The 26,366-nt window shown below is 39.3% G+C and overlaps 1 protein-coding gene across 1 annotated transcript; it reads left to right on the top strand.

The window, feature by feature from the left end:
- Nucleotides 1-94: 94 nt before the first annotated feature.
- mrrf (mitochondrial ribosome recycling factor) lies at nt 95-26,131 on the top strand. The gene is made up of 7 exons (XM_047373624.1): nt 95-226; nt 4,746-4,925; nt 6,673-6,825; nt 16,109-16,227; nt 22,236-22,327; nt 25,145-25,304; nt 25,382-26,131. The coding sequence occupies exons 2-7, from the start codon at nt 4,748-4,750 to the stop codon at nt 25,457-25,459; spliced, it is 780 nt and encodes a 259-aa protein (XP_047229580.1). The 5' UTR covers nt 95-226; nt 4,746-4,747; the 3' UTR covers nt 25,460-26,131.
- The last annotated feature ends 235 nt before the right edge of the window (nt 26,132-26,366 follow it).

Below are 26,366 nucleotides of genomic sequence, written 5' to 3' on the forward strand. Positions count from 1 at the left end.
CCATTCGAGGCAGTCGGTTTACTATCCGGCACCTCCCGTTTGACCAAAGTGCCCGAAAACTCCAGTCATCGTCAACGCGTAACTCCGCCCATTCGGTGCGACCCATGAAACATCTCGAGCACACTTATCTGTGGCAGCTCCTCCTGTTGATGACGAATGAGTTGTCAACTGTCGTGCTTCCTTCTTCAGCTAACATGCTTCTCTTGTAAAGAGTGACCCCCAATAAGTAAGTAAGACGTTTTGTGTAATTTAAAGCTCTTTGTTGCATTTATGCCGCAGTTAACATTTGTTGAACAACTTTGTCGCGTTGATTTATTTAGCTCATTCACTTCAACATTACCCCGACCTTCACAAGATGATTTAAGATGCCTCTATGAAGAATCAATTTTTGTGGCCCGATATTTGTCTGTGTGCTGTTTCACTTAATTCTCTAGTTAAAAAGCGTAAGACCTTAATGCAACTTCAGGACAAATGATTAATAATAAAAAAAGAAGTCTTGTCTAACACATTATAAACACTAAATATGAGTTCATTGGGTTCTGTCTGACCAAGTCTTGCCATCCACTGGTTCTCCACAAGGGTTTGTTTCTTCTCCTTGTTTGTTCTGTGCACACACATCTTGTCGAAGCATGCTTAAAAGTAGACCCAGACAAGTCTTAGGATTGTAGGGTCATGGTTGGTCTGTTGCATGGTGAATGGTGTTATTGAGCACTTTGCCAGGTGGTCTGAAGACTTATCCGCAGCTCAAAATTTCTGCTGCAGTTTTAACTGCAGATAGACTCCACCACCCTCCTCAACCCTGTGGATAAGCGAGTCTAGACGATCGAACAAATCCAGCAAACTTGAGCAACAAAGGGTCACAACTCTGAACTTTGGACTGTGTATAACCATATAAGTATTTTGGGTCGTTGCACACTTTTTAGCAGGTGCAAAAGACTGTTTTATAGATGATGAATCGGGTTTTAACGACGGAGAAAATGTGATGCGGATTGTGAAGTGGCCAGGAAAGCTAATTAATTGTTGAAACTCAGCTTGACCCAGAGTCTCTGTGTACTTTGTGTATTTTGTGGGATGACTCCCACCCCTTCAGGGGACATTTCAGCTTCCTACCTGTAGACAGTTTTGCAATCGGTTTATTTCACCTGTTTTTTTTTTTATCTAAATAACCAATCTAGAGCGTTTTTTTAAGCTTTCCATTCTTTTTGTTTTTTTAGTCACATGGTTTCAATGTTGTGGTTTTAATGCGACTTAGAGCACTTATTCTATAAATGATGTGCAGTCTCCATATTTCAACATTTAGAACTAGAATGGTTATCATTCTTATAATTGTAAATCAAAACTTCCCAGGGGTCTGAATAAAGGAAACTGACCTGAAAGTGAAGGTTGGTGTATCAAATTAGAAGGGGTTGAGAACAAGTGTACCCCACACTTTTCAGATTGGTATTACCTAAAAAAGATGGATGGATGTGACGCTAATTTAAGGACCTAGAAACGTTTTCAAATTTCTTATTCCTTTTTTCTCAATCTTAAAGTAATTTCTAAGTAAAAATAATTTCAAAGGTCTGATTAGGTTACTCATCGTCTTCCGCTTCATCTGGGACTGGGTCGCGGGGCAGCAGACTCAGTAGAGACACCCAAACTTCCCTCTCCCCAGACACCTCCTCCAGGCGTTCCCGGGCCAGCCGAGAGACATCCAGCGTGTCCTGGGCCTGGAACACCTCCCGAGGAAGGCGTCCAGGAGGCATCCGGTATAGATGCCCGAGCCACCTCAACTGGCTCTTCTCGATGTGGAGGAGCAGCGGCTTTACTCCGAGCCCCTCCCGGATGGCAGAGCTCCACACCCTATCTCTAAGGGAGTGCCCGGCATCAGCCGCACTGATCCATCTGTCGATTTCCTGCTTCATTCTCCCCTCACTCATGAACAAGACCCCGAGATACTTAAACTCCTCCACTTTAGGCAGGAACTCCCCTCCAACCTGAAGAGGACAAGCCACCCTTTTTTGGTCGAGAACCATGGCCTCGGACTTGGAGGAGCTGATCTTCATTCCTGACTAGGTTAGTTATTTAAAAAATGCATACTTACATTTTGGACTTGCTGAGGAAAATCTTAACAGCAAAATCACAGATTCTTTTCTTTTTACTCTCCTCTGGTACTTTATTGACCCCCACCCCCACCCCACCAGTGGGAAATGTGTCAGAGCGATACAGAACATTATCAGATACACCTCAGTGTTCCTTTCCAAAGCAAACAGTGAGAGCATGCGGGTGGACCAGCTGGCTCCCCGCTGCTGGATGAAGAAGCAGGGGTGTGGCCGCAGCTGGTTGTGAAACCTACAGGATACGAGACTACAGTATCCCATTAAACACCTGGGCTTCACTTTGTTCGCTTCACTTATTCTGTAAGGAGATCTGTCACCTTCCCACCTCCATGCCCGTCAGCTCTGCCACTATGTGGCAAATCATATCGGCCTGTCAGGAAACCTCCCAGTTTCAGCTGCCTGTTGCGAGTTTATTTCGGAAGCTGTGGCCTAAAGTCTAGCCTAAATAGAAAGAGTTTGTTGAATTGACAGCAAAGATCAGATGAATGATTCTAGCCGTGCATCAGCTTTGTATCTGAGATTTGGTGGTATTTCTTTTTTTGTAATGACACACTGACCTCTGAATGATTCAGAAGAACACAAATTTCACACAATGGGATGTTTAAAGGGGGCTCTAAATGTTTTGATTAGTAAATTTAGTTTTAAATGAAAATTAGCATCATAACTGTTTTTACAGTTAAATTATCCAATTGTGTGTATTTCATTCTCTTATTTACATAACATAAAGGATTTTCTTGGTGATATATGACACAATTATTTACTGTTTGTAGGGCAAATACAAGCCATCAGAAATATGTGTGAAATATGCTGTAGTAGAAACTGAGTAAAGTTCTCTATGGCTGAACTATTTCAGTGCACAACCGGTGGTATGTTCCTCTTTAGAGATAAAAGCTGTGAGTGCTCCTCAGACAATAGAAGATGCCAGTCAGGGAGCAACGTACCACAAGCCGTTTACTGCCACTGACTTTGAAAGACAGTCTTTACTGTGTGCTTGTGTGTGTGTGGGCTTAAATATTGCAGAGATGGTCTTTGTTTGCATGTGCAGAAAGAGGGTCAGTGACAAGAGTTCACAGTCAGGAGGCAGGCTGCACGGTGGGCTGTGATTCATCTATAGAAAGGCAGAGCATGGAGTCACATTGTTTTGTTGCTGTTCAGGAATGCCCAAAATGACGGCACGTAGGCTGAATGTACAGATCGTTATATCTTTATGATTTTGTCAGTGCAAGAAGACGATGGTGAGGAAGTTGCATAACTGTCTATAATGCTGCTCGTACTGCTGTTTCCAAGACTATTACAGCACATCCCAAGAGACATTTTCTATTGTTTTTTTACTATCTAATCTTCTCATTGAGAACATATCATTCTTTAGGTTGTTTGTTTCAAACGTTAATATGTTTTTAAATTGTGCAGATTTCTTGCTCCCTTCTGCTTTGTGGAATTGTAAAGTAACCGACTTATTTACTTTATTCTTACACACACATATCTCGAGCTAACTATTTTCAGTCTATGAAGGCATCAACCAACAGCAGGTACATTGATGCCCTATTTACCATTTAATAAAAATCAGGCCAAGGTCAGGAACATCTGCTTTGATGCATAAATGGAGATGCATGTTCTAATTCCTTCTTTCTCTGCTGGATTCAAAACTACTACCTCTAATAAATTGGAATCCAAACTGGAAATCGGTTTTAGCCAGGAAAACCCTGATAGGTGCACCTCAGTGCAGTAGAAAAGTCAGTCAGTCAAATAGTAAAAATAAATATGTTGCTCCTCCGAATCCAAGTGTGACTAAAATGTTGCCCAAGAGCCAAAAATAAAAACTATTAAGTAGATGACATCGTCATGATAATACAAATCATCATTTTCAGAAATGTATACTGACATATCTTTTTAACAAAAAACGGTGATTAACTATTAAGTTCTTCTGGTTTTTTAGCTACTTATTGGTAATGATTTGTCCTCATCTTTACATACCATACAAATGTATACTAAACTGCTGTTATGTTGCACACCAATCCATGCTGTCAGCATCAACAGATGAACATTTAGCTTCATATAAGGACCTCAGGGCAAACACTGGTAGTTTAAACCGTTGGAAACTGTAGGGAAAGATGATGTTTTTGTCCAGGCGTTTTTATAGATGTTCATGAGATGGTTTATTCGCTCACAAACAAATGTCCTCGATGCAAATCAACTTGCATTGTTTGGGTTAATAATTTTTTTACTGTTCTGGTTATGGTGTTTGCTATGTTTTGACTACCTGAGAATAAATTATGGATATAGCTGGATTCGTATTTTGCTGTGGATAAAGGTTTTGTTTACATCACCTGTTGCTAAGTCAGTTTCTGCCATGACTTAGTATAATTAAAAAAGATAACTCCCCATATTTATGCTAATGCTATCTATAACTGTGCTTAATATTGTAACTAATTACCATATATTTATAGATTGAGGAAGAGCCTTTTACACTGTGTGAAGTTAGATGTTGTCCTACCTCCTGCTGGCTAACATGAGCTATTACCTCATTTTGATAAATATTTTCAGTGCAGCTATCAAATAATTTCTGAGCTATTTCTGACTTTTTGACATCTGTGTATCACATTTGTGTCTCTTTATTAAAACATTTCCTTTTTGGCTTGTTTACAGTCATGGCTTTGAATCACCTGAATCTGCTGCGACCCTTTCTGTGTCAGTCCCTGGTGCGGCATGCCAGGTCTCCCCTCACAGTCACGTCGTGGGTGGGTTTCAGTCCACCAATTTGTCTTGGTACCGCCATCCACCCTGCTCCTGCATGCATCAGGCTCTATGCCACCAAGAAGTCAAAAGGTCAGTGAGGAGAGTGCAGACACTGAAGCTCAAGTTTATGTACAGGTCCTTCTCAAAATATTAGCATATTGTGATAAAGTTCATTATTTTCTATAATGTCATGATGAAAATTTAACATTCATATATTTTAGATTCATTGCACACTAACTGAAATATTTCAGGTCTTTTATTGTCTTAATACGGATGATTTTGGCATACAGCTCATGAAAACCCAAAATTCCTATCTCACAAAATTAGCATATCATTAAAAGGGTCTCTAAACGAGCTATGAACCTAATCATCTGAATCAACGAGTTAACTCTAAACACCTGCAAAAGATTCCTGAGGCCTTTAAAACTCCCAGCCTGGTTCATCACTCAAAACCCCAATCATGGGTAAGACTGCCGACCTGACTGCTGTCCAGAAGGCCACTATTGATACCCTCAAGCAAGAGGGTAAGACACAGAAAGAAATTTCTGAACGAATAGGCTGTTCCCAGAGTGCTGTATCAAGGCACCTCAGTGGGAAGTCTGTGGGAAGGAAAAAGTGTGGCAGAAAACGCTGCACAACAAGAAGAGGTGACCGGACCCTGAGGAAGATTGTGGAGAAGGGCCGATTCCAGACCTTGGGGGACCTGCGGAAGCAGTGGACTGAGTCTGGAGTAGAAACATCCAGAGCCACCGTGCACAGGTGTGTGCAGGAAATGGGCTACAGGTGCCGCATTCCCCAGGTCAAGCCACTTTTAAACCAGAAATAGCGGCAGAAGCGCCTGACCTGGGCTACAGAGAAGCAGCACTGGACTGTTGCTCAGTGGTCCAAAGTACTTTTTTTGGATGAAAGCAAATTCTGCATGTCATTCGGAAATCAAGGTGCCAGAGTCTGGAGGAAGACTGGGGAGAAGGAAACGCCAAAATGCCAGAAGTCCAGTGTCAAGTACCCACAGTCAGTGATGGTCTGGGGTGCCGTGTCAGCTGCTGGTGTTGGTCCACTGTGTTTTATCAAGGGCAGGGTCAATGCAGCTAGCTATCAGGAGATTTTGGAGCACTTCATGCTTCCATCTGCTGAAAAGCTTTATGGAGATGAAGATTTCATTTTTCAGCACGACCTGGCACCTGCTCACAGTGCCAAAACCACTGGTAAATGGTTTACTGACCATGGTATCACTGTGCTCAATTGGCCTGCCAACTCTCCTGACCTGAACCCCATAGAGAATCTGTGGGATATTGTGAAGAGAACGTTGAGAGACTCAAGACCAACACTCTGGATGAGCTAAAGGCCGCTATCGAAGCATCCTGGGCCTCCATAAGACCTCAGCAGTGCCACAGGCTGATTGCCTCCATGCCACGCCGCATTGAAGCAGTCATTTCTGCAAAAGGATTCCCAACCAAGTATTGAGTGCATAACTGTACATGATTATTTGAAGGTTGACGTTTTTTGTATTAAAAACACTTTTCTTTTATTGGTCGGATGAAATATGCTAATTTTGTGAGATAGGAATTTTGGGTTTTCATGAGCTGTATGCTAAAATCATCCGTATTAAGACAATAAAAGACCTGAAATATTTCAGTTAGTGTGCAATAAATCTAAAATATATGAATGTTAAATTTTCATCATGACATTATGGAAAATAATGAACTTCATCACAATATGCTAATATTTTGAGAAGGACCTGTAACCTCTTCACTTTCTCTGGCTCAGATGCGAGTTTGTTGATTAGATGTTATTTGTCTTATATTTGAGTCTCATCTGATCCTTTTTATCATCTAAGCCAAGGCAAAGGGCCAGTCAGCTAAGGTGAATATCAATTCAGCTTTGGTGGAAGACATCATCAGTCTGGATGAAGTGAAAGAGGACATGACCTCAGTTCTCAATGCACTCAAAGAAGAGTTCACACGCAACCTCAGCATCCGAACCTCAGCAGGTAGTTGTCCTATGTCTCTTGGACCTGCACACACATTTCCTGTTTGCTTAACTCTCCTTTTTCTCTAGGTGCAAGAAAAAGCAGTTTGTAATAAGATGAAGCTTGATATCTGCACAGGAGTGATGCAAAGCAAATGTTTTTCAGTTTACATTCCTTAATGATTTTAAGAATAGTTTTCCGCTTAAGATAAAACATCTTTAATAAAAGCAATCTTCAAAAAGGTTGTTGAATGACTGTAAAGCTTGACGATGCTAGACGATAATTTTGTGGTTAGAAACGTGTCTACTCAGGACAACTGCAACTACAATGTAGCTTATTTAGGATGTCATGAGAAAAACTGTGAAACTGACCCATTTAAGCGGGACTTTTGTGAAAACATCCACATTCATCTTTGTGGGGGCGACTGTGGCTCGGGTGGTAGGAGTCTGTCGTAACTGGTGGGTTGCTGGTTTGAACCCTCGCTGTGTCCGTCTCAGTCATTGTATCTATCCTTAAACAAGAAACCTCACCCGTCTTGCCTGCTGATGGTGGTCAGAGGGCCTGGTGGCGCTGATTGTATGGCAGCCCCGCGTCTGTCAGTCTGCCCCAGGGCAGCTGTGGCTACAATGTAGCTCACCACCGTCAGTATGAATGGGTGAGTGAATGAATGGGTGGATGACTGCTTGTAGTGTAAAGGGCTTTGGACTCCTCTGACTTGATAAAGCACTATACAAGTACAGGCCATTTACCATTAGTATATAACATTGTTATGTTTCAAAATTGGGCATAATATTATCACCCATAAACTGATGGGCATAATATTATCACCCATAAACTGATGGGCATAATATTATCACCCATAAACTGATGGGCATAATATTATCACCGGTGACAGATGCAGGGTTTCCCCTGATTGGTTGACACTGATTTTCTTTTCTTTATCATAGCACCTGTAGGCGGAGTATATTAGGCTGTAAGTGAATATTCTGACCTCAAAGTTGATGTGTTAGAAGCAGGAAAAATGGAAAAACATAAATATTTTAGCATGTTTGACAAGGGTCTAATTGGTGTGTCTAGACGACCAGGTCGGAGCATCCCTAAAACTGCAGCTTTTGTGGGGTGTTCCCAGGCTGCAGAGGTCATTATCTCTTTATCTCATTAATGGGGTTCCTAAGAAGTAACAGTGGTGAACCTCTGAGGCTCATAGAGGCATATCGGGTGCAAAGGCTGACCTGTGGTTTCTGATCCATCAGATGGGTGTGGTAAGTGATTTTCAAAAGCTTTCACTAAAACTTAAGCCACTGGTCCACACAGTCCATGAATAATATGAATCGCCAAGAATTGTGAAACTGTAGGATTCGTGAGGATTCTTAGGATTTTGCTAGTTGTCTGGTCCAAGATTCAGTTACAAGACAGGTCCGATATAAAAAAATAAATCTGGAGATCTGGCTTGATTTGCACAAATATTTTTTTTAATTCAGTACGATTTACAAGAATCTATTAAGAATACTGCACGAAGGTTAACAATATGCCAAATGCATCTAAGAATCAGGTACGATTAAATTAGAATTTTCTTACTATCCTTGACAATTTTCCATCAAGATATAATAAAAATGATGAGTGATTAGCAGGAGTAAATGTGATTTGAATGACAACTCTTGATATTTAAGTCAAAATGTTTTAAGTAAAGTGATTGTTTTAGCTAATAAAATGTGCTAAGAGACTAAATAAAAAAAATCTGAATTTTACTTGGTTTGATATTTTTTTATTTAAAATGAATATTTTTTTGTTTTGTAGTTTTTTCCTTTTTTTTTATGAATTGTTTTCCTTATTTTATTTATTTTTTCCAAGAACAGAAGAGGGATTTGGGCAATTTTAGGCTTACAATGGCCTTGAGTGGTCAAGACAAGGCTTCACAAATCCCCAATGGAGTTAAGAATACATAGGAATACCTACGAATAAATTAGAAATGAACTGAGATTTTGTTTTTGGATTTGTGATTTCGGCTCCAAGATTTTGAACAGCTCCAAACCTTTGCAACAAATTCCAGATGGCTCAAGAATTGCAAGAACTGACTGTAAATAAAGTACAAATCAGTTACGAATCCAGGAACTGAAATTTGGCAATTCTTGTTATTCGTGTTCTGTGTGGAAAAGCTTTACATGCGATGCAGGCATCAGTTGTGAAGTGATAATCCTCACAAACCGAGGAGCATTAACTGTAGCAATTGATTGACTGCTTATTTATAGCTATGCATCAAAACTCACATCAGTCTCATTAAAAATTAATATTTGTTTTTTTTTCCTCCCAAATCTTTCAATTATCAGTCTGTCTGAAGGGTAAATTCTCTCTGTCAGGGAATCTAAACTGAAAACGTTTGTACAAAGGAATTGGAGCAACACATTAGGAAAACATATTTATTCTCAGAATCCCAATAATAACATTCAGCCGGAAAGTGAAAAATTATATTGGATCTAGTCACTGATTGAATAAATAATTAGCCTTTTAGTAATCACACAAATTTTTCAAAGGTTACTTAAACAAGAACATAACATTTACCTACTTAAAGAGAAATTGAGAATGATTCTTGATTATCTTTAGCTGATTAAAGATTTAACTTTATTCATACTTTCTCTCTTTTTCAAAATAAAATCCAGGTTTTTATGCACATAATTTGGATTTTATAAATTCTGGCGGTCTCTCCTCTTGTACTGGTCTCGGTGATCTCCCGACTTGGACCTCAGAGCTGAGTTGTAACCAAATTTTAAAAAAAAATCATACAGAAACATTAAACAATATCACAGTAAATTAAACAAGTCAGTCACATTTTAACCAAGTTTATCCGTTCTTGGTGAGTCAGACTGGGCATAACCCCATGGTTCTTTGTCTATCTTTGTCGTGCATCTAACTCCCTCTTTCAAATCAACGCGTTTTCTTTACAAACATGACATGTTATCATACCAGGAAAACCATATTTTCAAACTTTTCCTTATTTGCAGTTTAAGAGAGAGCTTCTAGAGATATCAGTAGCTGGAGCCCGTGTACTCCTTCATGGTCTTACATGCCCTAAGATATTCTTGGGAGGAGAAAGGACAAGATTCTGTGTGTGTCAAGGTCAGGTTCTGTACGTTTCTTAATGCTGCATGAGCTACTGTAGCTCAGATTGCTTTATTTGAGTTATTGCTGGTTCTAGTAAAAAGGTGGAATACAGAGTGCATCACAGTTTGTGTATGAAGCTAGATAGCCTCAGACTCACAAGTTTAGTTTGACCCAGGTTACATTGACCTAAAATCTTCTATTATTTTTTTTACATAATATAGTAGATTTGTGAGACATTATTGCACATTTTTGCTTTCAAATACAAGGCTGTCTTGTGTTTCCATCTACCTCAAAAACCCCTGCAGGGCTTAATATGAGGAGATCCATGTGTGACCTTAGTTTGACCTGGCTTTGGCTTTTGTTTCCCAAACTACATCCAGGCCATAACCCTTTGTTTCTCGGTTCTAACAAATTTGGGGAGTAGGTTGTGCTATAGAAGCTGCCACAGAAGGACGCTGCAGCCATAATCTGTATTAAAACTGAAGATTTCTTCCGTCTTGGTTGTCTTTTATACCAGTGATTACCAACATAGCCAAAGGGACTTTCACAGACGCCAAACAATAAACTACATGCTAAACAAAATCCTAAATGAAACTTATTGCATCAATGCTGATATAACTCCTATCTGTAATTATAAAAAATAATAGTAGCTATAAATATATTTTATAAATCTGAATCAGGCACATTTTAGGTGTGTAGAATGAGATCAACAGGCAGATGTAGCATCCTGGGCGTTAAGAAATAAAGAAATTAAAGGAATGGAAAACATAAAATGATTGTAGCAACTAAGCAGAATGTCTTGGGGAAAGTGTTTTACTGAGACTTTGCACGCAGGTTTGTCAACATGATTCGGGAGGAAATTTAGTCCCATTTACTGACGTTTGCTGCTTATAAAAGTAACTCTCAGCACTTCAGACATACAAAACCTTCCTGTCAGGCAGGCTGAACTGTTTTCAGGTTGGGGAAATTTACAGCTGGATGATTATTAATAAAAACTTTGGATGGGATAATTGCTTGAACTGATCAGTTTCAGGTTACTCTTATTTATGACTATGTACATGCAAGATGGAGAATGTAGCCTGTTGAACTACCGATTGAATTAAACCTTGATTTGTATGATCCGTCCTACAGTCTCCTGGCTTGCCTTATATGTTTTATTCTCCCCAGATTCATCACTTGGCTGTCTGGACTTAATCTCCGCTGTTAAGGTCTTCTTTTCATTTAATACTAAAGTTTATGCTAGTTTATGCCTGTATATGGATTGCACAGTGTGATGGCCTTAAGTAAAAATGGCATGGTATCACTTTTTTTACGTAGACAATTAATTCAAATTTATTCTATTCAAAACAGAAAAGCAACAATCATTCCTACTGGAGACAAAATAACATACCATATACATAGAAGAAGTATAAAACTTATATCAATTACACACGTATGTATTGTAATTTCAATACACTGTGGTTTTAAATAACCCTCTGCTAAATTTAGTTGTAGATTTCAAGTAAACTTGCTCCATGCAAAGAATATCATACCTTTCTGCTCTTTATAGAGTATACCATCCTCATATTAACTGCTTAGGTAGAACCTGCAGTCAGTTGCTTAAGCTGCCTGTAGCTTGCCAGATGTAGATTTAAAACAGTGTCACCTTAAAAACAGTGGTGGGTTTGCCTGCTTTAGTTTCCATACCGACTGTCCGTGTTTTGTGCAACCAAACATGTTTCCAAGGAGCTGGATTTGCCTTACCTTTACGTGAGGGGGGAAAATGCAGCGGCCTTCTTTCAGCAATCCAGCAGTGCGAAGCAAAATGTGGGGGATGGGGCAACACTGTGGTGCATTACTCCAATCTCCATATAGTATTTGGATATTTTGGCACTTTCTTTGGCATTACATTAAAACAACGTTAAACCATAGAAGTAGTATGATGGAAAACCTTTTGCAGTTTGCTATTAAACTGCAAAACATGGTATACCAAGAAACTGGTATCCTGTCTATGCCTACTAGAAATACACAGAACAGGTTTTTCCAGGCCAGTACTGATTTCTGGCTTACTTTGACATAGGGCTGTACCACATAGAATTTTGAATAAACAGAAAATGAAGGAATTTCAAAATTAGTCCCATTTATGGACTAAGGCATAGGTACCCAATATGTCTCTACTTTCCCAAAAAAAAAAAATGCATCTAATTATCTTGGTAGATATTTTATAGATTGAAAATGTTGTTTTGATGGATTTATTGAATAGGGGGGAAAAAAAGATTTGTTTGTGTATTTTATGTGCAGATTATTTGAAGAGGTTGTAATTAAAATCTCTGATTGATTAATTGGTGCATTTCAGTTTGATATTATTTCATTTCCATCTTTGGCCTCAGCTTATGTGACATCCTCACCTTCATCAAAACATAGGTGTTTAGAATTTAAGTAACATCTTACCTGCATTTCTTTTAAACAACTTAAACCTCAAACTTATGGTTGCTTTTTAAGTGAAGATTTCACTGAACTTGCCTGTAATAGATCCTCGTGGCACATCTAGATCCCTCAGAAATATTTTGCACAATCTCACTCAAAGAAACCCTGCCAATTAGCTTCAGCAGTATCTCTCTTTATTCCCTCTAACTTTCCAGTTCCCTCCCCTCTGCTGTCTGATTCATCTATTTTAGATGAATCCCTTTGCTTTATCATCTTTCCTGTCCTCTCTCTCCATCAGCCTATCCGTCCTCAGATTGTCCATCCGTCCCTCCTCTGTCCAGCTGCACAGTAATCCAGGGAGGCAGCAGAACTTGGATCTGACAGCAGAGATGAGATGGTGGAATCAAATGACTTCAGTTGTCGGAGAGTGTGTGTCTCATGCAACTGTATGTGGGTTTGTTCTACGAGACTCTCATCTGGGTCCCATTAAACCTACAAGTGGGAGAGTGTGTTTGAATATCATGGTATCTTCTTCTGCGTGTTGCTAAGAGTCCGTACTTCTATGGACGTGTTTGTGCGTCAGACATATAACAGGAAGCCACACGGATAGATGCAGAAAGTGTGGGAAGATTAGTGACTTGTCCACCATATTGCGCTGATTAAGAATGGGCTTGGAAACTAGCTTTGTTTCTATGTAAACAAAGAGTGTATAGGTTATTCGTTTGGGGGCTAAATCCTAAATTGAATTGTTGTTGCAGGAGTCAGCAGACTCTGGTAGCTTTGCTTAAAGATTGAAAACTTAATAACAAGGTTTCATTTCTCTACAGATCAAAGTTTGACCACGTCTAAAGCAATTTAATTTATTCTTTCTCATAATACTGCTGTCCATGTTTGCATTTATTCTTGCTGGTAGTAACAAAGTTTTGTTTGGGTCCTAGTAAAAAGGAAAAACAAGGTCTTTGCCGAGTCGCCTCCTGTGTAAAGCCACAGCTCTGTTTCATTACTTTTAATACCTGAATAATTCATAGATCAGATTTGAGCAGCTTTAATGTTCATCTAAAAAATGAAAGAAATTTGAAAATGCGCTTAAACATTAAAGCAAATCTTGTAAGACCTTTAGAAAGCCGGAAATATATTAATAGAAACCACTTTACTAGATTATTTAAAACGTGTTAGTTCCCTGGGAGCAAAATGTCAAGAAATGAGCTATGACTCAAAACACTAAAACCTTTGTCCTAAACTATAGTTTTAGCTCAGACTTTTTCTAATGTGTTCAAAACAGTGTTTAAATTTAAGCATACGTGAAATTTTAAAGTTTTGCACATGTGCTTTTATTAGACATTTAGGCTTGAAGCATGAAAAACACTGTAAATGTTCCTTAACATTTAAATGCCTCTTAGTGATGTTCACTCTATGGGGCAGCCAATCAGAATGAGAATTGGATAAAATACAAAAATATGGGGTTAGAACAGTTCAATAGTGGGGCACCGCGTGGCACAGTGGCAGAGCAGACGCACCATATGCAAAGGCTGAGGTCCTGAATTCAGATGTCCCCGATTCAATTAACAGCCCTGGGCCGTCTGCTGTATGTCTTCTCCTCTCTGCCCTCTTTCCTGTGCAGGTATTGATGAATAAAGGCCATTAGTGCCTTGAAAACCTAAAAAAAAAAGGACATCTCGATAATGTTGGACATGTAACAAGGGGACACATAAGGAACTGTGACTGTTCAGCCAAACCGTTGGCTAAAAGCAATTTTTCCAAGTATATATTTCAACGTAAAACATAAATATAAGTTTATCACTTTCTGACTGAGCCATTATAGTGACAACCAAAACCCTGCCCCTTGCACTTTTTGCCCCACCTGGTTTCCCAGGATATGAAAAATGCTCCTTTACAGATTGCCAAGAAAACATATAATTTTTTTATGGGTGCCTGAATGCCATTAATAACTTCAATCCCCAAAATACATTAAAAATATTCTTTTTGTATTATTTTAACCTGTTAAATGCCATCTGTGGAGATGCTGTCTGCAAGCTGTCTTCAAATAGCTCCGTGTAGGATAGAGTGCAGTTGAAACACTAGTTATTAAATAAAACAAAACATTGTAACGTTTAAAGTTCAGTGCTAAGTTGATGAAGCAGAAGAAATGTTTGCACCTCATTTCCACATGCTTTGAATCAAATTCTCAACAAGTCATATCAAAACAAAATAAAAACATGTCCATGTTAGCCTATAGAACAAATTATTCTGCATGAAAACATCAGCAGTAGAAAGTCCTAAGCTTATTGAAGTCAGATATGTGTTTAGAAACACATGAGATTGTTCTGCAGAGATGTTACTAAATTATCAACAAGTCCTATCAAAAGGTGCCAACAATAGCCTACCACTATAGCAACTGTTCTGCATGGAAACAGTCAGCAGAAAAAAGATATCAGTTTACTTAAGACTTAACTTGCATGTTTAAAGTCAGATATGTTTAAAAACTTAAGACGGTAACTCCTGTCACTGTTGCTACCAAAACATCATCTCTGAGTGAGTTAAGTGAGACACCAACACAATAGTAATGTAAAATATGTAATACTGATGACATGTAGCGAGTTATTTTACTGCACTTTAAAGCTGCTGAATTCTCATGGCATTGACTTTCTTAAAGTAACAAACTGGAACCCTAATCAGGCGTTCCTTAATGACAGATTGGTATTTAAGATAAAGCACCTCTAATCGGAACATTTTTGGGACTCAATGATAAAAATCTGCTTTTGTCTTGACCCCATTCTGACGAGATCCCAAACTAAAATCTATTTCATTAGTATTAAGGTGCTAAGAGTTATCTGCTGCTGCATTATTTCAGCAGAGGTAATTCAGGTCAAAATAGTATTTTCTGCTCTTTGACTTTAAGCATCTGGTCAAACTGACATTTAAGACCAAACAAAAATATTAGAATTGTGTCATTCAGTCAATATTGATTTGATCACATCTGTTATTTTTAATACTTTTCATACACACTGACTGTCTGATTAGTACATCTTTTTTTTCTGTCCTTGAAATCCAAAGATAAATTAATCCTATAGAGAAAATTACACCACTGGCTCACCTCCCCGTCACCCCACTTCTCCACACACAACACCAGCACAGTCCCCCCGGGAGGGGGGAGGAAGGGGATGATGTAAGGCAGAGGTGGAGGAGAAGGAAACAACTGTGTCTGAGGTTAGCTTGATGGAGGAGGGGGGACGGATGGATGGAGCAAGGGAGCAAAAAAAGGGATGAGGAGAGGGTTGGGCAGGAGTCAACTTGTGTTGGCAAAACTTGTTTCTGTAGCTGGTGGAGACAAAAGATTGTGGAAACTTTTAACATTTGACAGTAGGCCTAATTTTTACATCTGTTATTTGTGGCTTCTGCTGTAGATTCCTTTTGTTTTTCTGTTTGTTAGACTTCGCGACTAAATGATTGATTCTGTTTTCTTTCATTCCATTACTACATGAAAGCAGTCATATCCAGCCAGAGAATGTTACCACATTGATTAGAGGCCAATAACAAAAGGAGAACATGATCTCAGTATATAATGCCAAACATATGAGTGTAAATTCTTTACAAATTTGATGAGTCTTCTTTCATTGCCTAAATCGGTGAGCAATTTGTGTGAAGTTTTAACTTCTAAAATGTCTGCCGAATATTGAAGAAACGCAGTTGCCACAGTTTAAGAGTGTGTGCATCACTGCAACCAATGCGACGTCTGAGTTTTCTGTGGAGGCAAATAAATAAAGAAATGAAACACCTCCTATGGTCTGTATTTATTTAGGGGCTCTGGATCACATTGTGGTGACGACTCAAGATGGGAAGTTTCCTCTGAACCAGCTGGGTCAGATCTCCATGAAGTCACCTCAGCTCATTATGGTCAACATGAGCAGCTTCCCTGAAGTAAGATGATCGCACACACACACACTTCATTGCAGTTTCTTCCTACCTGTATCTGTTGGTCTCATTTCAGACAAGCGCTGAATAAATAAGCTTTGTAAAAATAAGCCAAAGCAGAGACAGATAGATGGTCTTTGGTGAGGGAAAAGTGAGCCAGACCAGAACTAGAACCCCACATCACTCTGTGTGAAAATGAAACCTGACCAGCCTCTCTCTGTGTCCTGACTCTCAGATGCTAATTGATTGATCACTCAAGGAGTCCTTTGTTCTGAAGGTGAAAGATAGCAAAGAAGGGTATGTGTGCACTGTAGTGTGTTTATGTCTGCATGTGAGTCGTCCCAGATAGGAAATGACCTCATTTTACCCCTGGGTTAGGAAGAAATCGATTAATTTTTTTTTCCCACTTCTTTTAACTCCCTCCATTTCTTTGTAGATTTTGTTTGAGGGGTCGGAGGTATTCAGACTCTTTGATGTTAGAATTTGCATTTAACCTGATATTATTAAATCATGTATTTAAATGTATACAAGTGTTAAATTTCACAATGTTGTTTTAATGTCTCCTCTGCTTCATGCTCAGGCTCCGTTTTATTTTTTAGTATAGTTTTACTACACGGTTTAAACAAAAATACTTGACAGAAATGTCATCCTGTGCACTGTGACAAGATGCTCACAAGATGCTTCAATGTTAAGATCGTTTTACATTTATCACACAATTAAGGTGTAGGGGACGGTAGATCCCATATGTAGTGTGCTTCGCATTTATGGGCATTTCTGGTAAAGATGTGTGAAAAGCCCTAAAATAAGTTCATCTTTTGTTGCAATGGTATAATCTTACACTGAAGTATCCAGCCTTTAATTTGAGTACATTTATTCAGTGGGAATAAATTTCACCTTAAGATTTAATTGCTATTAATAAAAAAATGATACCAACAATTCATATAAAATCACTCTCATTATTATTTATACATTGCTGTTTATAATTGATCAGAGTGTCGAGGAACATTTGATTAGTAATCTATGACTTCCTGTTTCCCTGGAGTTTGAATATGACGACAGAGAGAGTCTTCATAATTCAGGGTATGGCAACAAGAAAAAAGAAAAGAGCGGCATCTTGAAGCCACCAAAGCATCATAACAGACATTAAACACTATCAACTTGCCAATATGTTGTTTAGATTCGATGCCAGGGAATAGGGCTTAATCTCTGTCCTACCATCACAAATGTAAACATGCTTAGTTTGAGACTTTTACTTGAACTAAATGCTGTGGTCGGAAAAAGATTGAGCTCCTTGTGGGTTTGGTGTGACATAGAAGAAGAAAATGTGACAAAGCACCTTATTTTCGCTTTTAAGCTTGGTGGAGGACCTGTGATGCTCTGGGCCTCTTTTTCTGGGAACATTGCTAGAGTGCATTTAATCATATACTCTTTTAAATTAAAGGGGTTTTAAATAAACATCTTGTGGTCTCTGCCACATATCTCAAAATTGGTTCACCAGACACAAAATGGCCATCTTAGTCCCTGGACCTAAATCCTATAGAAGAACTGTGGAGTGATCTGAAGAGAAGATGTCTTAAAACCGAATCCAGGACTATGGATGATTTAGAGAGAATGTGGGAAAAGAGGAAGAGCTGTCCTACTGGCAAAAGCGAATTATACAAAGTGTTAAACGCAAGGGGTGCCAACAAGTTGGACTCCAGTGCTTTCTTTTTTGTAAAAAAGATATGTATACACTTTCAGTTAAAAGTTTGGACACATCTCACACATTCCTATTGAATAAGAGTGATAAATGGATCGAATTATATAGCACTTTTCTAGTCATACTCACTAGTTAAAGCACTTTAGACTGTAGCCACATTCAGCCAATCACACTCACTAAGACGTACGCATTCATACACTGATACGCAGATCGGTAGGCAACTTGGGGTTAACTGCCTTGCCCCAGGGCACATTGACATGTGGAGTAGGAAACTGGCTCCAAAAGCATTTAATACCAACATTAACTAGTTGTGATAAACATGACTGATTTCAAAAAAAGTTTTATTTTGATCAACAGCATGTCGAGCAATACCTGTTTTCTCATATTTTCCTTCACCTTCTCTTATGTTATCCAGTCACCTGAGAGCTCTGGTATCTCTGGCTTCATTTCCAGCATCATAAAAACATTAAAATTAAAATAAAAACATATCTAAGTTTTTATCAGAACAGTTTGTGAGCTAAATGTTTCTCTGGTGAGTGTTTTTCCTTATTTCTCAGTAATCACAGACCACACATGCTCAGACAGACACACACTCTTGCTTTCACACACCACCCTGTCATAACCCGTATTACCCAGGTCCGGCACAGAGGTGAGTCCTCAGTACCAAGACCTAATAGGCTTATAATGACACCTATCCATTACCTGCCACAGCACAGTCTCTGTCATTGTGTTTTATTCATTCATTAAGATCACCCTGGAAAGACAGTGCAACTAACACGTGGAAATGTAGCAGCAGTTTAGTTTTTGTGTGTGTGGGCATACATTCCAATGTTTCGGCATCTTAATGTTGTGCTCCTTAAGTGTCTTTTAAAGGTACACACCGGCTCTCCATCACATTCCTCTCCGCTCGCATGCTTGCTTTGAACCGGGCCGGGAGCGTTTGATGCGAAACTTCACTGTAATTTCTCTTCCTCCCCAACACATTAACCAGAACCTGCCCAGCATTTTATTTTTACTTTTTTCAGAGGAATTGCACTCAGGTTTTTTTTTTATTTTTTATTGTAACCGCTGCGGCGCTCATCTGAGAGAGGAAACTGTGATGAATTTAATGCTGAGAACAATCAAACATAGGTATGGGATAAATCTATCAACCCGCACTCAGAAAGAAACTGGAGGCCTGCTTTCCGGATGACTTTAACAAAGGAAAGGAAACCTCAAGAATGTATTTAATACTCACAAACAAATTCCTTTAATCCTGCTGCCATTTCTTTCCCCCCAAGTGGAAAAGTCCAGAAGGAGCCGTCAAAAGCAAAGAGTGGGATAGAAGGTGGTGGAGCGGACAGGAGGAAATTGAATGGCTTAAATTTCTTTCTATCAGACTTTAGCATTCTTTCAAAAGGTCAGTTAAGGGAATTATTATGCAGTTTCCTGTTGTGCAAATGCAAACCATAACTGTAGCTCTCTAGTGTAGTTCAGTATTTTGGAGACTGACGAATTGTGGTGGACATTGGGGATACTTTTTATTCTCCTAGTGGTGTCAAGGTTTTACCTTTTAGGTGAAAGTAAAAGAAAATGCATAAAGTCTCATAATTTCATTGAGTGTTGGCTAGCAATAATCTTTTACGGTGCAAAAAAAAGAGTACTGCTATACATACCTTTTTTATGCATTTTCATTACTAGACATTTAACAGGTTAGTTTTCATCATGCAGTAGTTTTTTACAAAATAATGTATATTAAACAAAGATAATCTGAGTAAATTCAAGGTTTTCAAATTATTTCATTTGTTAGGGAGAAAAACCTATACATAATCTGGCTCTATGTGAAAAGTAACTGCCCCCTGAACCCAATAACAAGTTGTTGCTTTGTGGCAACAAACATTGAGTCCACTGATCTTGGCAGAATAGGCGGAGTTCTAAGCCTCCACAGTTTTTGGCCTTTTGTCTTTAAACCTTTACGATGTGACTTAGATTTCCATAAGAATGGAAATCATTGCGTTTAATAATTTGTTCAGAACCATTGAGAATATGTAATTGATTTTGGGGAGAACCATCATCTTAAATGAAGCAATATTTCCCAGACGTCGAGGGGGATAGTACTCCAGCGAGTGAGATCATCCTGAACTGTTTTAAGTAATGGGAATGGTTTAACCGCGTTATATCTTGCAGCCTTGTAGCAATACCTAGATACTTCATGTTTCCAGTCTGTAATAGGATAATTGGACCGATCAGAATTTTAGAATTGACTAGGAGGATGATTTATTTATTTCAATAATTGGAATAAATACAGAGACCCATGAAAAGTTGCTGTTTTGTTGTCTCAGAGATGGAGGGTTGAGCATTTGGGAAGTAAAGTAACACATCCTCAAAACGGAGATACAGAGTGGCTGTTTGGATTTCATGTATTTGGTCGTTCTGTAACATTGCAGCTGCCAGTGGTCGGATGATTATAGCAAATAATGATGCAGAGAGCGGCCAACCTTGTCTGGTGGCTCTTCTTAGGTAGTGATCGGGGAAACTTCATTATTTGGTGCAGTATATTAGCATCCTTATTCAGGATAGGGATTTTAATTTTGCCTTACTCCAAAACTGTGTTGCAGGCAAAAAAGATTTTCCAGTTCACCCTTTCACGGGCTTTTTCTGCATCCAATGAGATAATTACAGCATACTTCTGTTGGATATTGCAATATTCTTTTGATTTATTTAGCCTTCATATATTATTGGTGCATACTGGCCTTTAATGTATCCAGTCTGATCTGAATAAATTGACATTCACAAAAAAGCATTTCAACACACCCCGTTTTTACACAGCTTAAACTTTATATAAAATATAAGCTGTGTAAATAAGGTGTGTGTTGAAATTCTTTATTTTTTATAAAGTTAGCCTCATGCTATAATTGTCTGAGTCACATTTTGCCAGATATGACTGTGGTAATTATGCTTCAAGGCTAGCGATAATATAGTTAATGCATTTCATTACCGTCAGGAAGGCAGTGAGGTGGACATAAAGCCTGAAACAGTAAAGGCATGACAGTGTACTAAAAACATATTTGTTCTGAACAAATCCAGATAAAACCATAAATAAAGAAATACTAAGTTCTGTAAACCAAATTAAAAATCATTCAGTCAGTCAGTCAGTCATTTTCTACCGCTTATTCCATAGTGGGTCGCGGGGAGCTGGTGCCTATCTCCAGCAGTCTATGGGCGAAAGGCAGGGTACACCCTGGACAGGTCGCCAGTCCATCACAGGGCAACACACAAACAACCAAGCACACACTCATTCATACACCTAAGGGCAATTTAGAGTTACCAAATAACCTAACAGGCATGTCTTTGGACTGTGGGAGGAAGCCAGAGTACCCGGTGAGAACCCACGCATGCACGGGGAGAACATGCAAACTCCATGCAGAAAGACCCCAGGCCAGGAATCGAACCCAGGACCTTCTTGCTGCAAGGCAACAGTGCTACCAACTGTGCCAACTGTAAAATTATCTTCTTTGTAATAAGCCAAGGTAAATTTACAGATGTCTTTAGAACCACAATGGTAGTATTTGCTGTAGAACAATTATAAAGGACTATTTGGATGTAATATTTAATCCGCTATAATGTTTCAAGTGGCTTGTATTTATACTGTGCTTGACAATAATAGATTTAGCCACTTAGATGGACGTTCTTTATGCCCACACCTTGTCTAGATCTTAGTGATCAAGGTCCTGAAGTTTTGGGAGGACATTGGGATGATGGAAAAGGAGAGTAGTGAGAAAATTGTGTGGTAATTGCAATCAATAGCATCACTACAATATTTAACAACTATATTGCAATTGGAGGCATTCTCAATATTGTGCAGCCCTTAGTATAAACCCTAAAACCATAATATATCTTTGATCTCATGAGAAGTAACTATATTTGAAGGGTTTACACCTGATTTTAAAATGAAACAAATCTACTCTGTATATGTGTTTTTAATATGGTTCGACTATTAGTATTGAATGCAAACGAGCTGACATGTTTGTGTTCATGTATCAAACACGAGCCCAGGCAGACTCTCCTGTGGGGTTGTCAGAGGTCAACTCTGTGCCCCTGCAACCTCTCAGTCTCGTCCCATGAGGCCCGACGCTGACAGTGGCCCAAGGCACTTCCACGCTACACGGGATTCCCCTGACACACACACACACTACCTTAATGATTGCCAGCTGGAGCACAGTCACTACCTGCAGCCGTGGCTCTGCTTTTCCTTTCGTACCAGCACTGAAGTTGTATTTCTGTGTGTGTGTGTGTGTGTGTGTGTGTGTGTGTGTTTTTCTGCCTCCCGCCCCAGGCTACAGCGGCGGCCACCCGCGCCCTGAGAGAGAGCAGCATGAACTTAAACCCAGAGGGGGACGGGACTATCATCAAGGTGCCCGTTCCCAAGTGAGTCCCCCTTCTGACACAAATACGCCAGGGGCCAGAAAGGCTTACCTCCACTTACCACTTTTCCTTCTTTTCCATCTACTTTGTTTTTTTTTTTCCCCTACTTCTCTTGCATTTAACACTGTCTGCCTGTTCTTCCCATGAAACATCATCTGATATGCCAACATCACAGCAAAATCTCACACATTGTCTCTCTCATGGTTTTTGTTTCACTTCATTAGCAAATAAACCCATGATATTTGCTGTAGCTGACCTTTTCTAAAGGTGTTTTAGAGAACCTCAGTGTGTTGACATGATTGTCAGGTCAGTCTCCCGCTCACCTTTCTGGCTAAATCACTCTCACCCTTTTTATTTTGTCCACTGCCAAATCAAACAACCTCACACAAAACAATCCGTCACTCACTCAACGCTCTGCTCTGTGTGTAAAGACTACGGTTTTTACATATACACAATGTGCATGAGAGTCTGCATGCCTCCTGTGTTTATGTGCATGTGTAATGGTGTGCACGTGGAGCAGCAGGTGTTAGTCTGGCAGAGGAGGGACACAAGAGTCGGACTACTTTTCCCCCTGCAATCAGTCTCGGCACGCTCCGAGCTTCCATTTGCATTTCCAAAGAGAGGGCGCTTCTTGATTGGCCCTGGAATCGGTAATTAGGCCGCATTGTTTGCAGTAAATAGACGCGGCACTTGGATTGTTTGCAAATTGTTACCGCAGCAAAAACAAGTCGAGAAAAGCCAATTAAGGGCAAGAACAGCGGAGAATAACAGGAAGCAGGACTTTTTTGAGTAACAAATGGAAAGTGTATGCAAACTTGTTGGGAGGATTTGTTTTTCTTCCTTTTTTCCAACTCTGCTTATGTCATCGAAGTGATTGTAGTTCAAAGCTGTGAGTCAGAACTACAAGGTTTATGTTTAAGGCTAACAAGCACTAAGTACACCCATTTGCCTAAAGGGAGGATATAATTTTGTGCATTTACATTTCTGAATTGTTTTCGGTGCTCAGTCATACTATAATCAGATAAAGTTGCAGCTATGTAGGATGCAAAGAACTACAAAAGTATTTCTGATTATGTTTTCGCTTGGTCTCAGTCAGTAGTACTCCAGTCTTTCTGAAGGATTTCCTAAGTTTTCTTTTGGACTGACCATTTAACAGTGTTTTATGAATCATTCAGACATAATAAGCCCCTAAACTCAAGCGCTGTGCCAGTGTTGTCTGTGAATAATAGGCAACTAAGGAAAAAACAGGTTTTAAACTTGCTATTTCAGGTACTATGTTGTAAGACTTTTTTCATATAGATGTCATTTGTTCCAGTTTCCTCATCTGAATCTTTCATAATAATAAATATCAGCCAAAATATTATTTCAGCACCAGCAAGCAGATGAGCAGCTTATTCTTGATGTATCTCTCAGGTCTGTGTCAGATCCTTTCTGGTTTTTTTTTTTTTTTGCTAAAATATGATTTGACACGTCTTCTTTTGTCTTTTACTTTTCCTCTTTTCCTCAATATGCTGTCTCTGTCAAAGGCAAATACTGCAGTTAGAAACGAAAACAAGATTTTCGTCAAAATTCAATTTTGAGAAAGCTTTTAAAAACTACTGATCAAAACGAAGTTAATGAAACCTTACGAAGGTTTGAAAGCAAAAAATAAAAGACTTTAAGTGGGTTTAAAACTTGCTGAGTACTGTACTTTTGTAAAGGTTACTCCCTGGACTGTTTTTGTTTAAAAATACGATTAATTATTTTTTGACTTAATTATTTAAACCAAGATGGAAATTTAACATGGTGATGGCAGTCTGGAGAACTATTACATTTGCTTTTTTTTATTTCTTTAGTTCTGGATTAATATACCAAACATCTATGTTGATTTATATTGAAAGGGCATCCTTTATCTTAGATTCATGCATTTGTTTCACAGTGAGAATATAAATGCAAACTATGTGAAGTATTTGAAAACAAATACATTTTGCCCCTATTTTGGATTTCACGTGTTTAAACGTGTTGTTCCTAACCTGAATCAAGGTAAGATCCCATCTGTCACTCATCTGTCTTTATTGGATCCTGCCACTGCTCTGACAGCAACCAAAAGCATCTCACAAAGTTAGCTCAAGCAAAAATCCACAATCTCCGCTCCAAAATGTACAATGGCATGATCATGTGCCATGCTCCCTGTTGGTGAGGATCCCATTAGGGGAGAAGGGCGCACACCTCCAAATTGTGCATGGGCTGGTTGACTGACTGAAATTGGGAGGTTTTCGGGCTGCAATTTAAATGAAAAATCGACCTCTCTTGCTGTTAAGTTTGAAAGAGCGAGGAAGATGAAGCATAAAGTGTTACGATTATATTGTTTTCACATCACAACCCTTAACAAAAACAGTTTAGGTAGTCAGAACCTGATTATGATCAGCTCACAGTGATCAATAAAAAGCACCCACATTTTGGATTGTGGGTCTCTGATCACTTCTGACTGTTCTCGCTGTGATATGCATACAGAGAGCTGCACCGGATAAACTTTATTATGCAGGACGTCACACTCAACAGTTCACTGAAATTGTACAGAAAACCCCTACACCTGCATTTTCTCCGGATGCTGATGACCGTCCTAATGCGCTCCTCCACAGTAAGAATGAAACTGATGGCACAGTTGCAGAAACCTCCCTTATTTATAGGGTAATTCCACACATTGTGAGCTGTGAATTCACTGTGATTAGGTAACATTTGAACTATTTTGGCGGTCTTGTAGGCCTTGGTGCTACCCTAAACCATTGTAAATCCTCTCATCTCACTACATTTTTGTTATTTTCCCTCCTTTAACTGCAGAGTGACACGAGAACACAGAGAGAACCTTGCCAAGTTGGCCAAACAGTTCAGCAACAAGGCTAAAGACTCTCTGAGAAGAGTGCGCTCCAACGCTGTCAACCAGGTGAAAAAGGTGAAAGAGGGGCACTCTGAAGACACAATACGACTCATAGAAAAACAGGTACAAAACCTACTAGTCACTTCACAGCTAAGAGAGTCAAACCCATGTCTTCAACTTACTATGTTATTTTTTTATAGATTCAACAGATGGCTGACAACTTTGCAGCAGACATCGACAAACAACTTGCATCCAAGACCAAGGAGCTTTTGGGATGACCTAAAAAAAAACGGCAAGAAGTCTTCAGTTACATATTTCAGCATCCATTCGACAAACCGGAACCTGTTGGTAACAGAGACTGGATCATGATGGAGTGGTACACTCCACAGAAGCTGAGCCCTTTCTTCTTGACCACACTGTTGGGTACCCATCACTGCTGTGTGATATCTGCATCCAGCTGCATAAGGGCGTAAACAGAAACTGGCATGGAAACGGCAACAACAGCGACAGACTGCCTGTCACCTCTCTCCTCTTCCTTTTTACTCTCCCCATCTTCAAACAAACATCCAACAGGGGACAAATGGCCTTTTAATGGGATTTGTGGGCCTCCTCCTAATCAAACTCCTCGCCACAGGGGTTGTCTGTTTATACAAAGTAAGCGTGCTCATCCGAATGTAAACTGGCTGTGGGTTTTCCTTGGTGGCAAGAGTAAGACGCAGTTTGTTCTCAAAACTTAGGCAGATACCATTAGCGTGTTGCCAAACATTTGTTTCACATTGATTCTGAGTCTGTTATGAATGCACATCAGGAGGGAAGAAAAAGGACCTTTAATTTCTGTCCATGTCTAAGATTGATAACATGGCTACTCTATTTTAAACATAATAAAGTCAAGAAAGAAACATTATTGATGGACCCCATTAAAGAAACACTGCTTTGAAGCATGTGCGTCATCTTGTTCTCTTGTGTTTTCTTTTCATTTGCTTTACTTTTTGGTTTGAAGTCGGCCCCCTGCTCCATTAGCTGGAGTGATAATGGACTTTTCCTGTGCAGGGACCTTCTGGGGGCCCCGGCTGCTGGCACTGTGATCGTCCATTAGGAAAAGAGGCTTTTAATGTTCTACACTTGGCCTCCTTTGTCTTTTAATAGTTTCAATTTTTAAACTTGCAGTTTGAGAATAGCTGGTTT

Source organism: Girardinichthys multiradiatus, chromosome 8, assembly GCF_021462225.1.
Source record: "Girardinichthys multiradiatus isolate DD_20200921_A chromosome 8, DD_fGirMul_XY1, whole genome shotgun sequence".
In the NCBI taxonomy this organism is placed as follows: Eukaryota; Metazoa; Chordata; class Actinopteri; order Cyprinodontiformes; family Goodeidae; genus Girardinichthys; species Girardinichthys multiradiatus.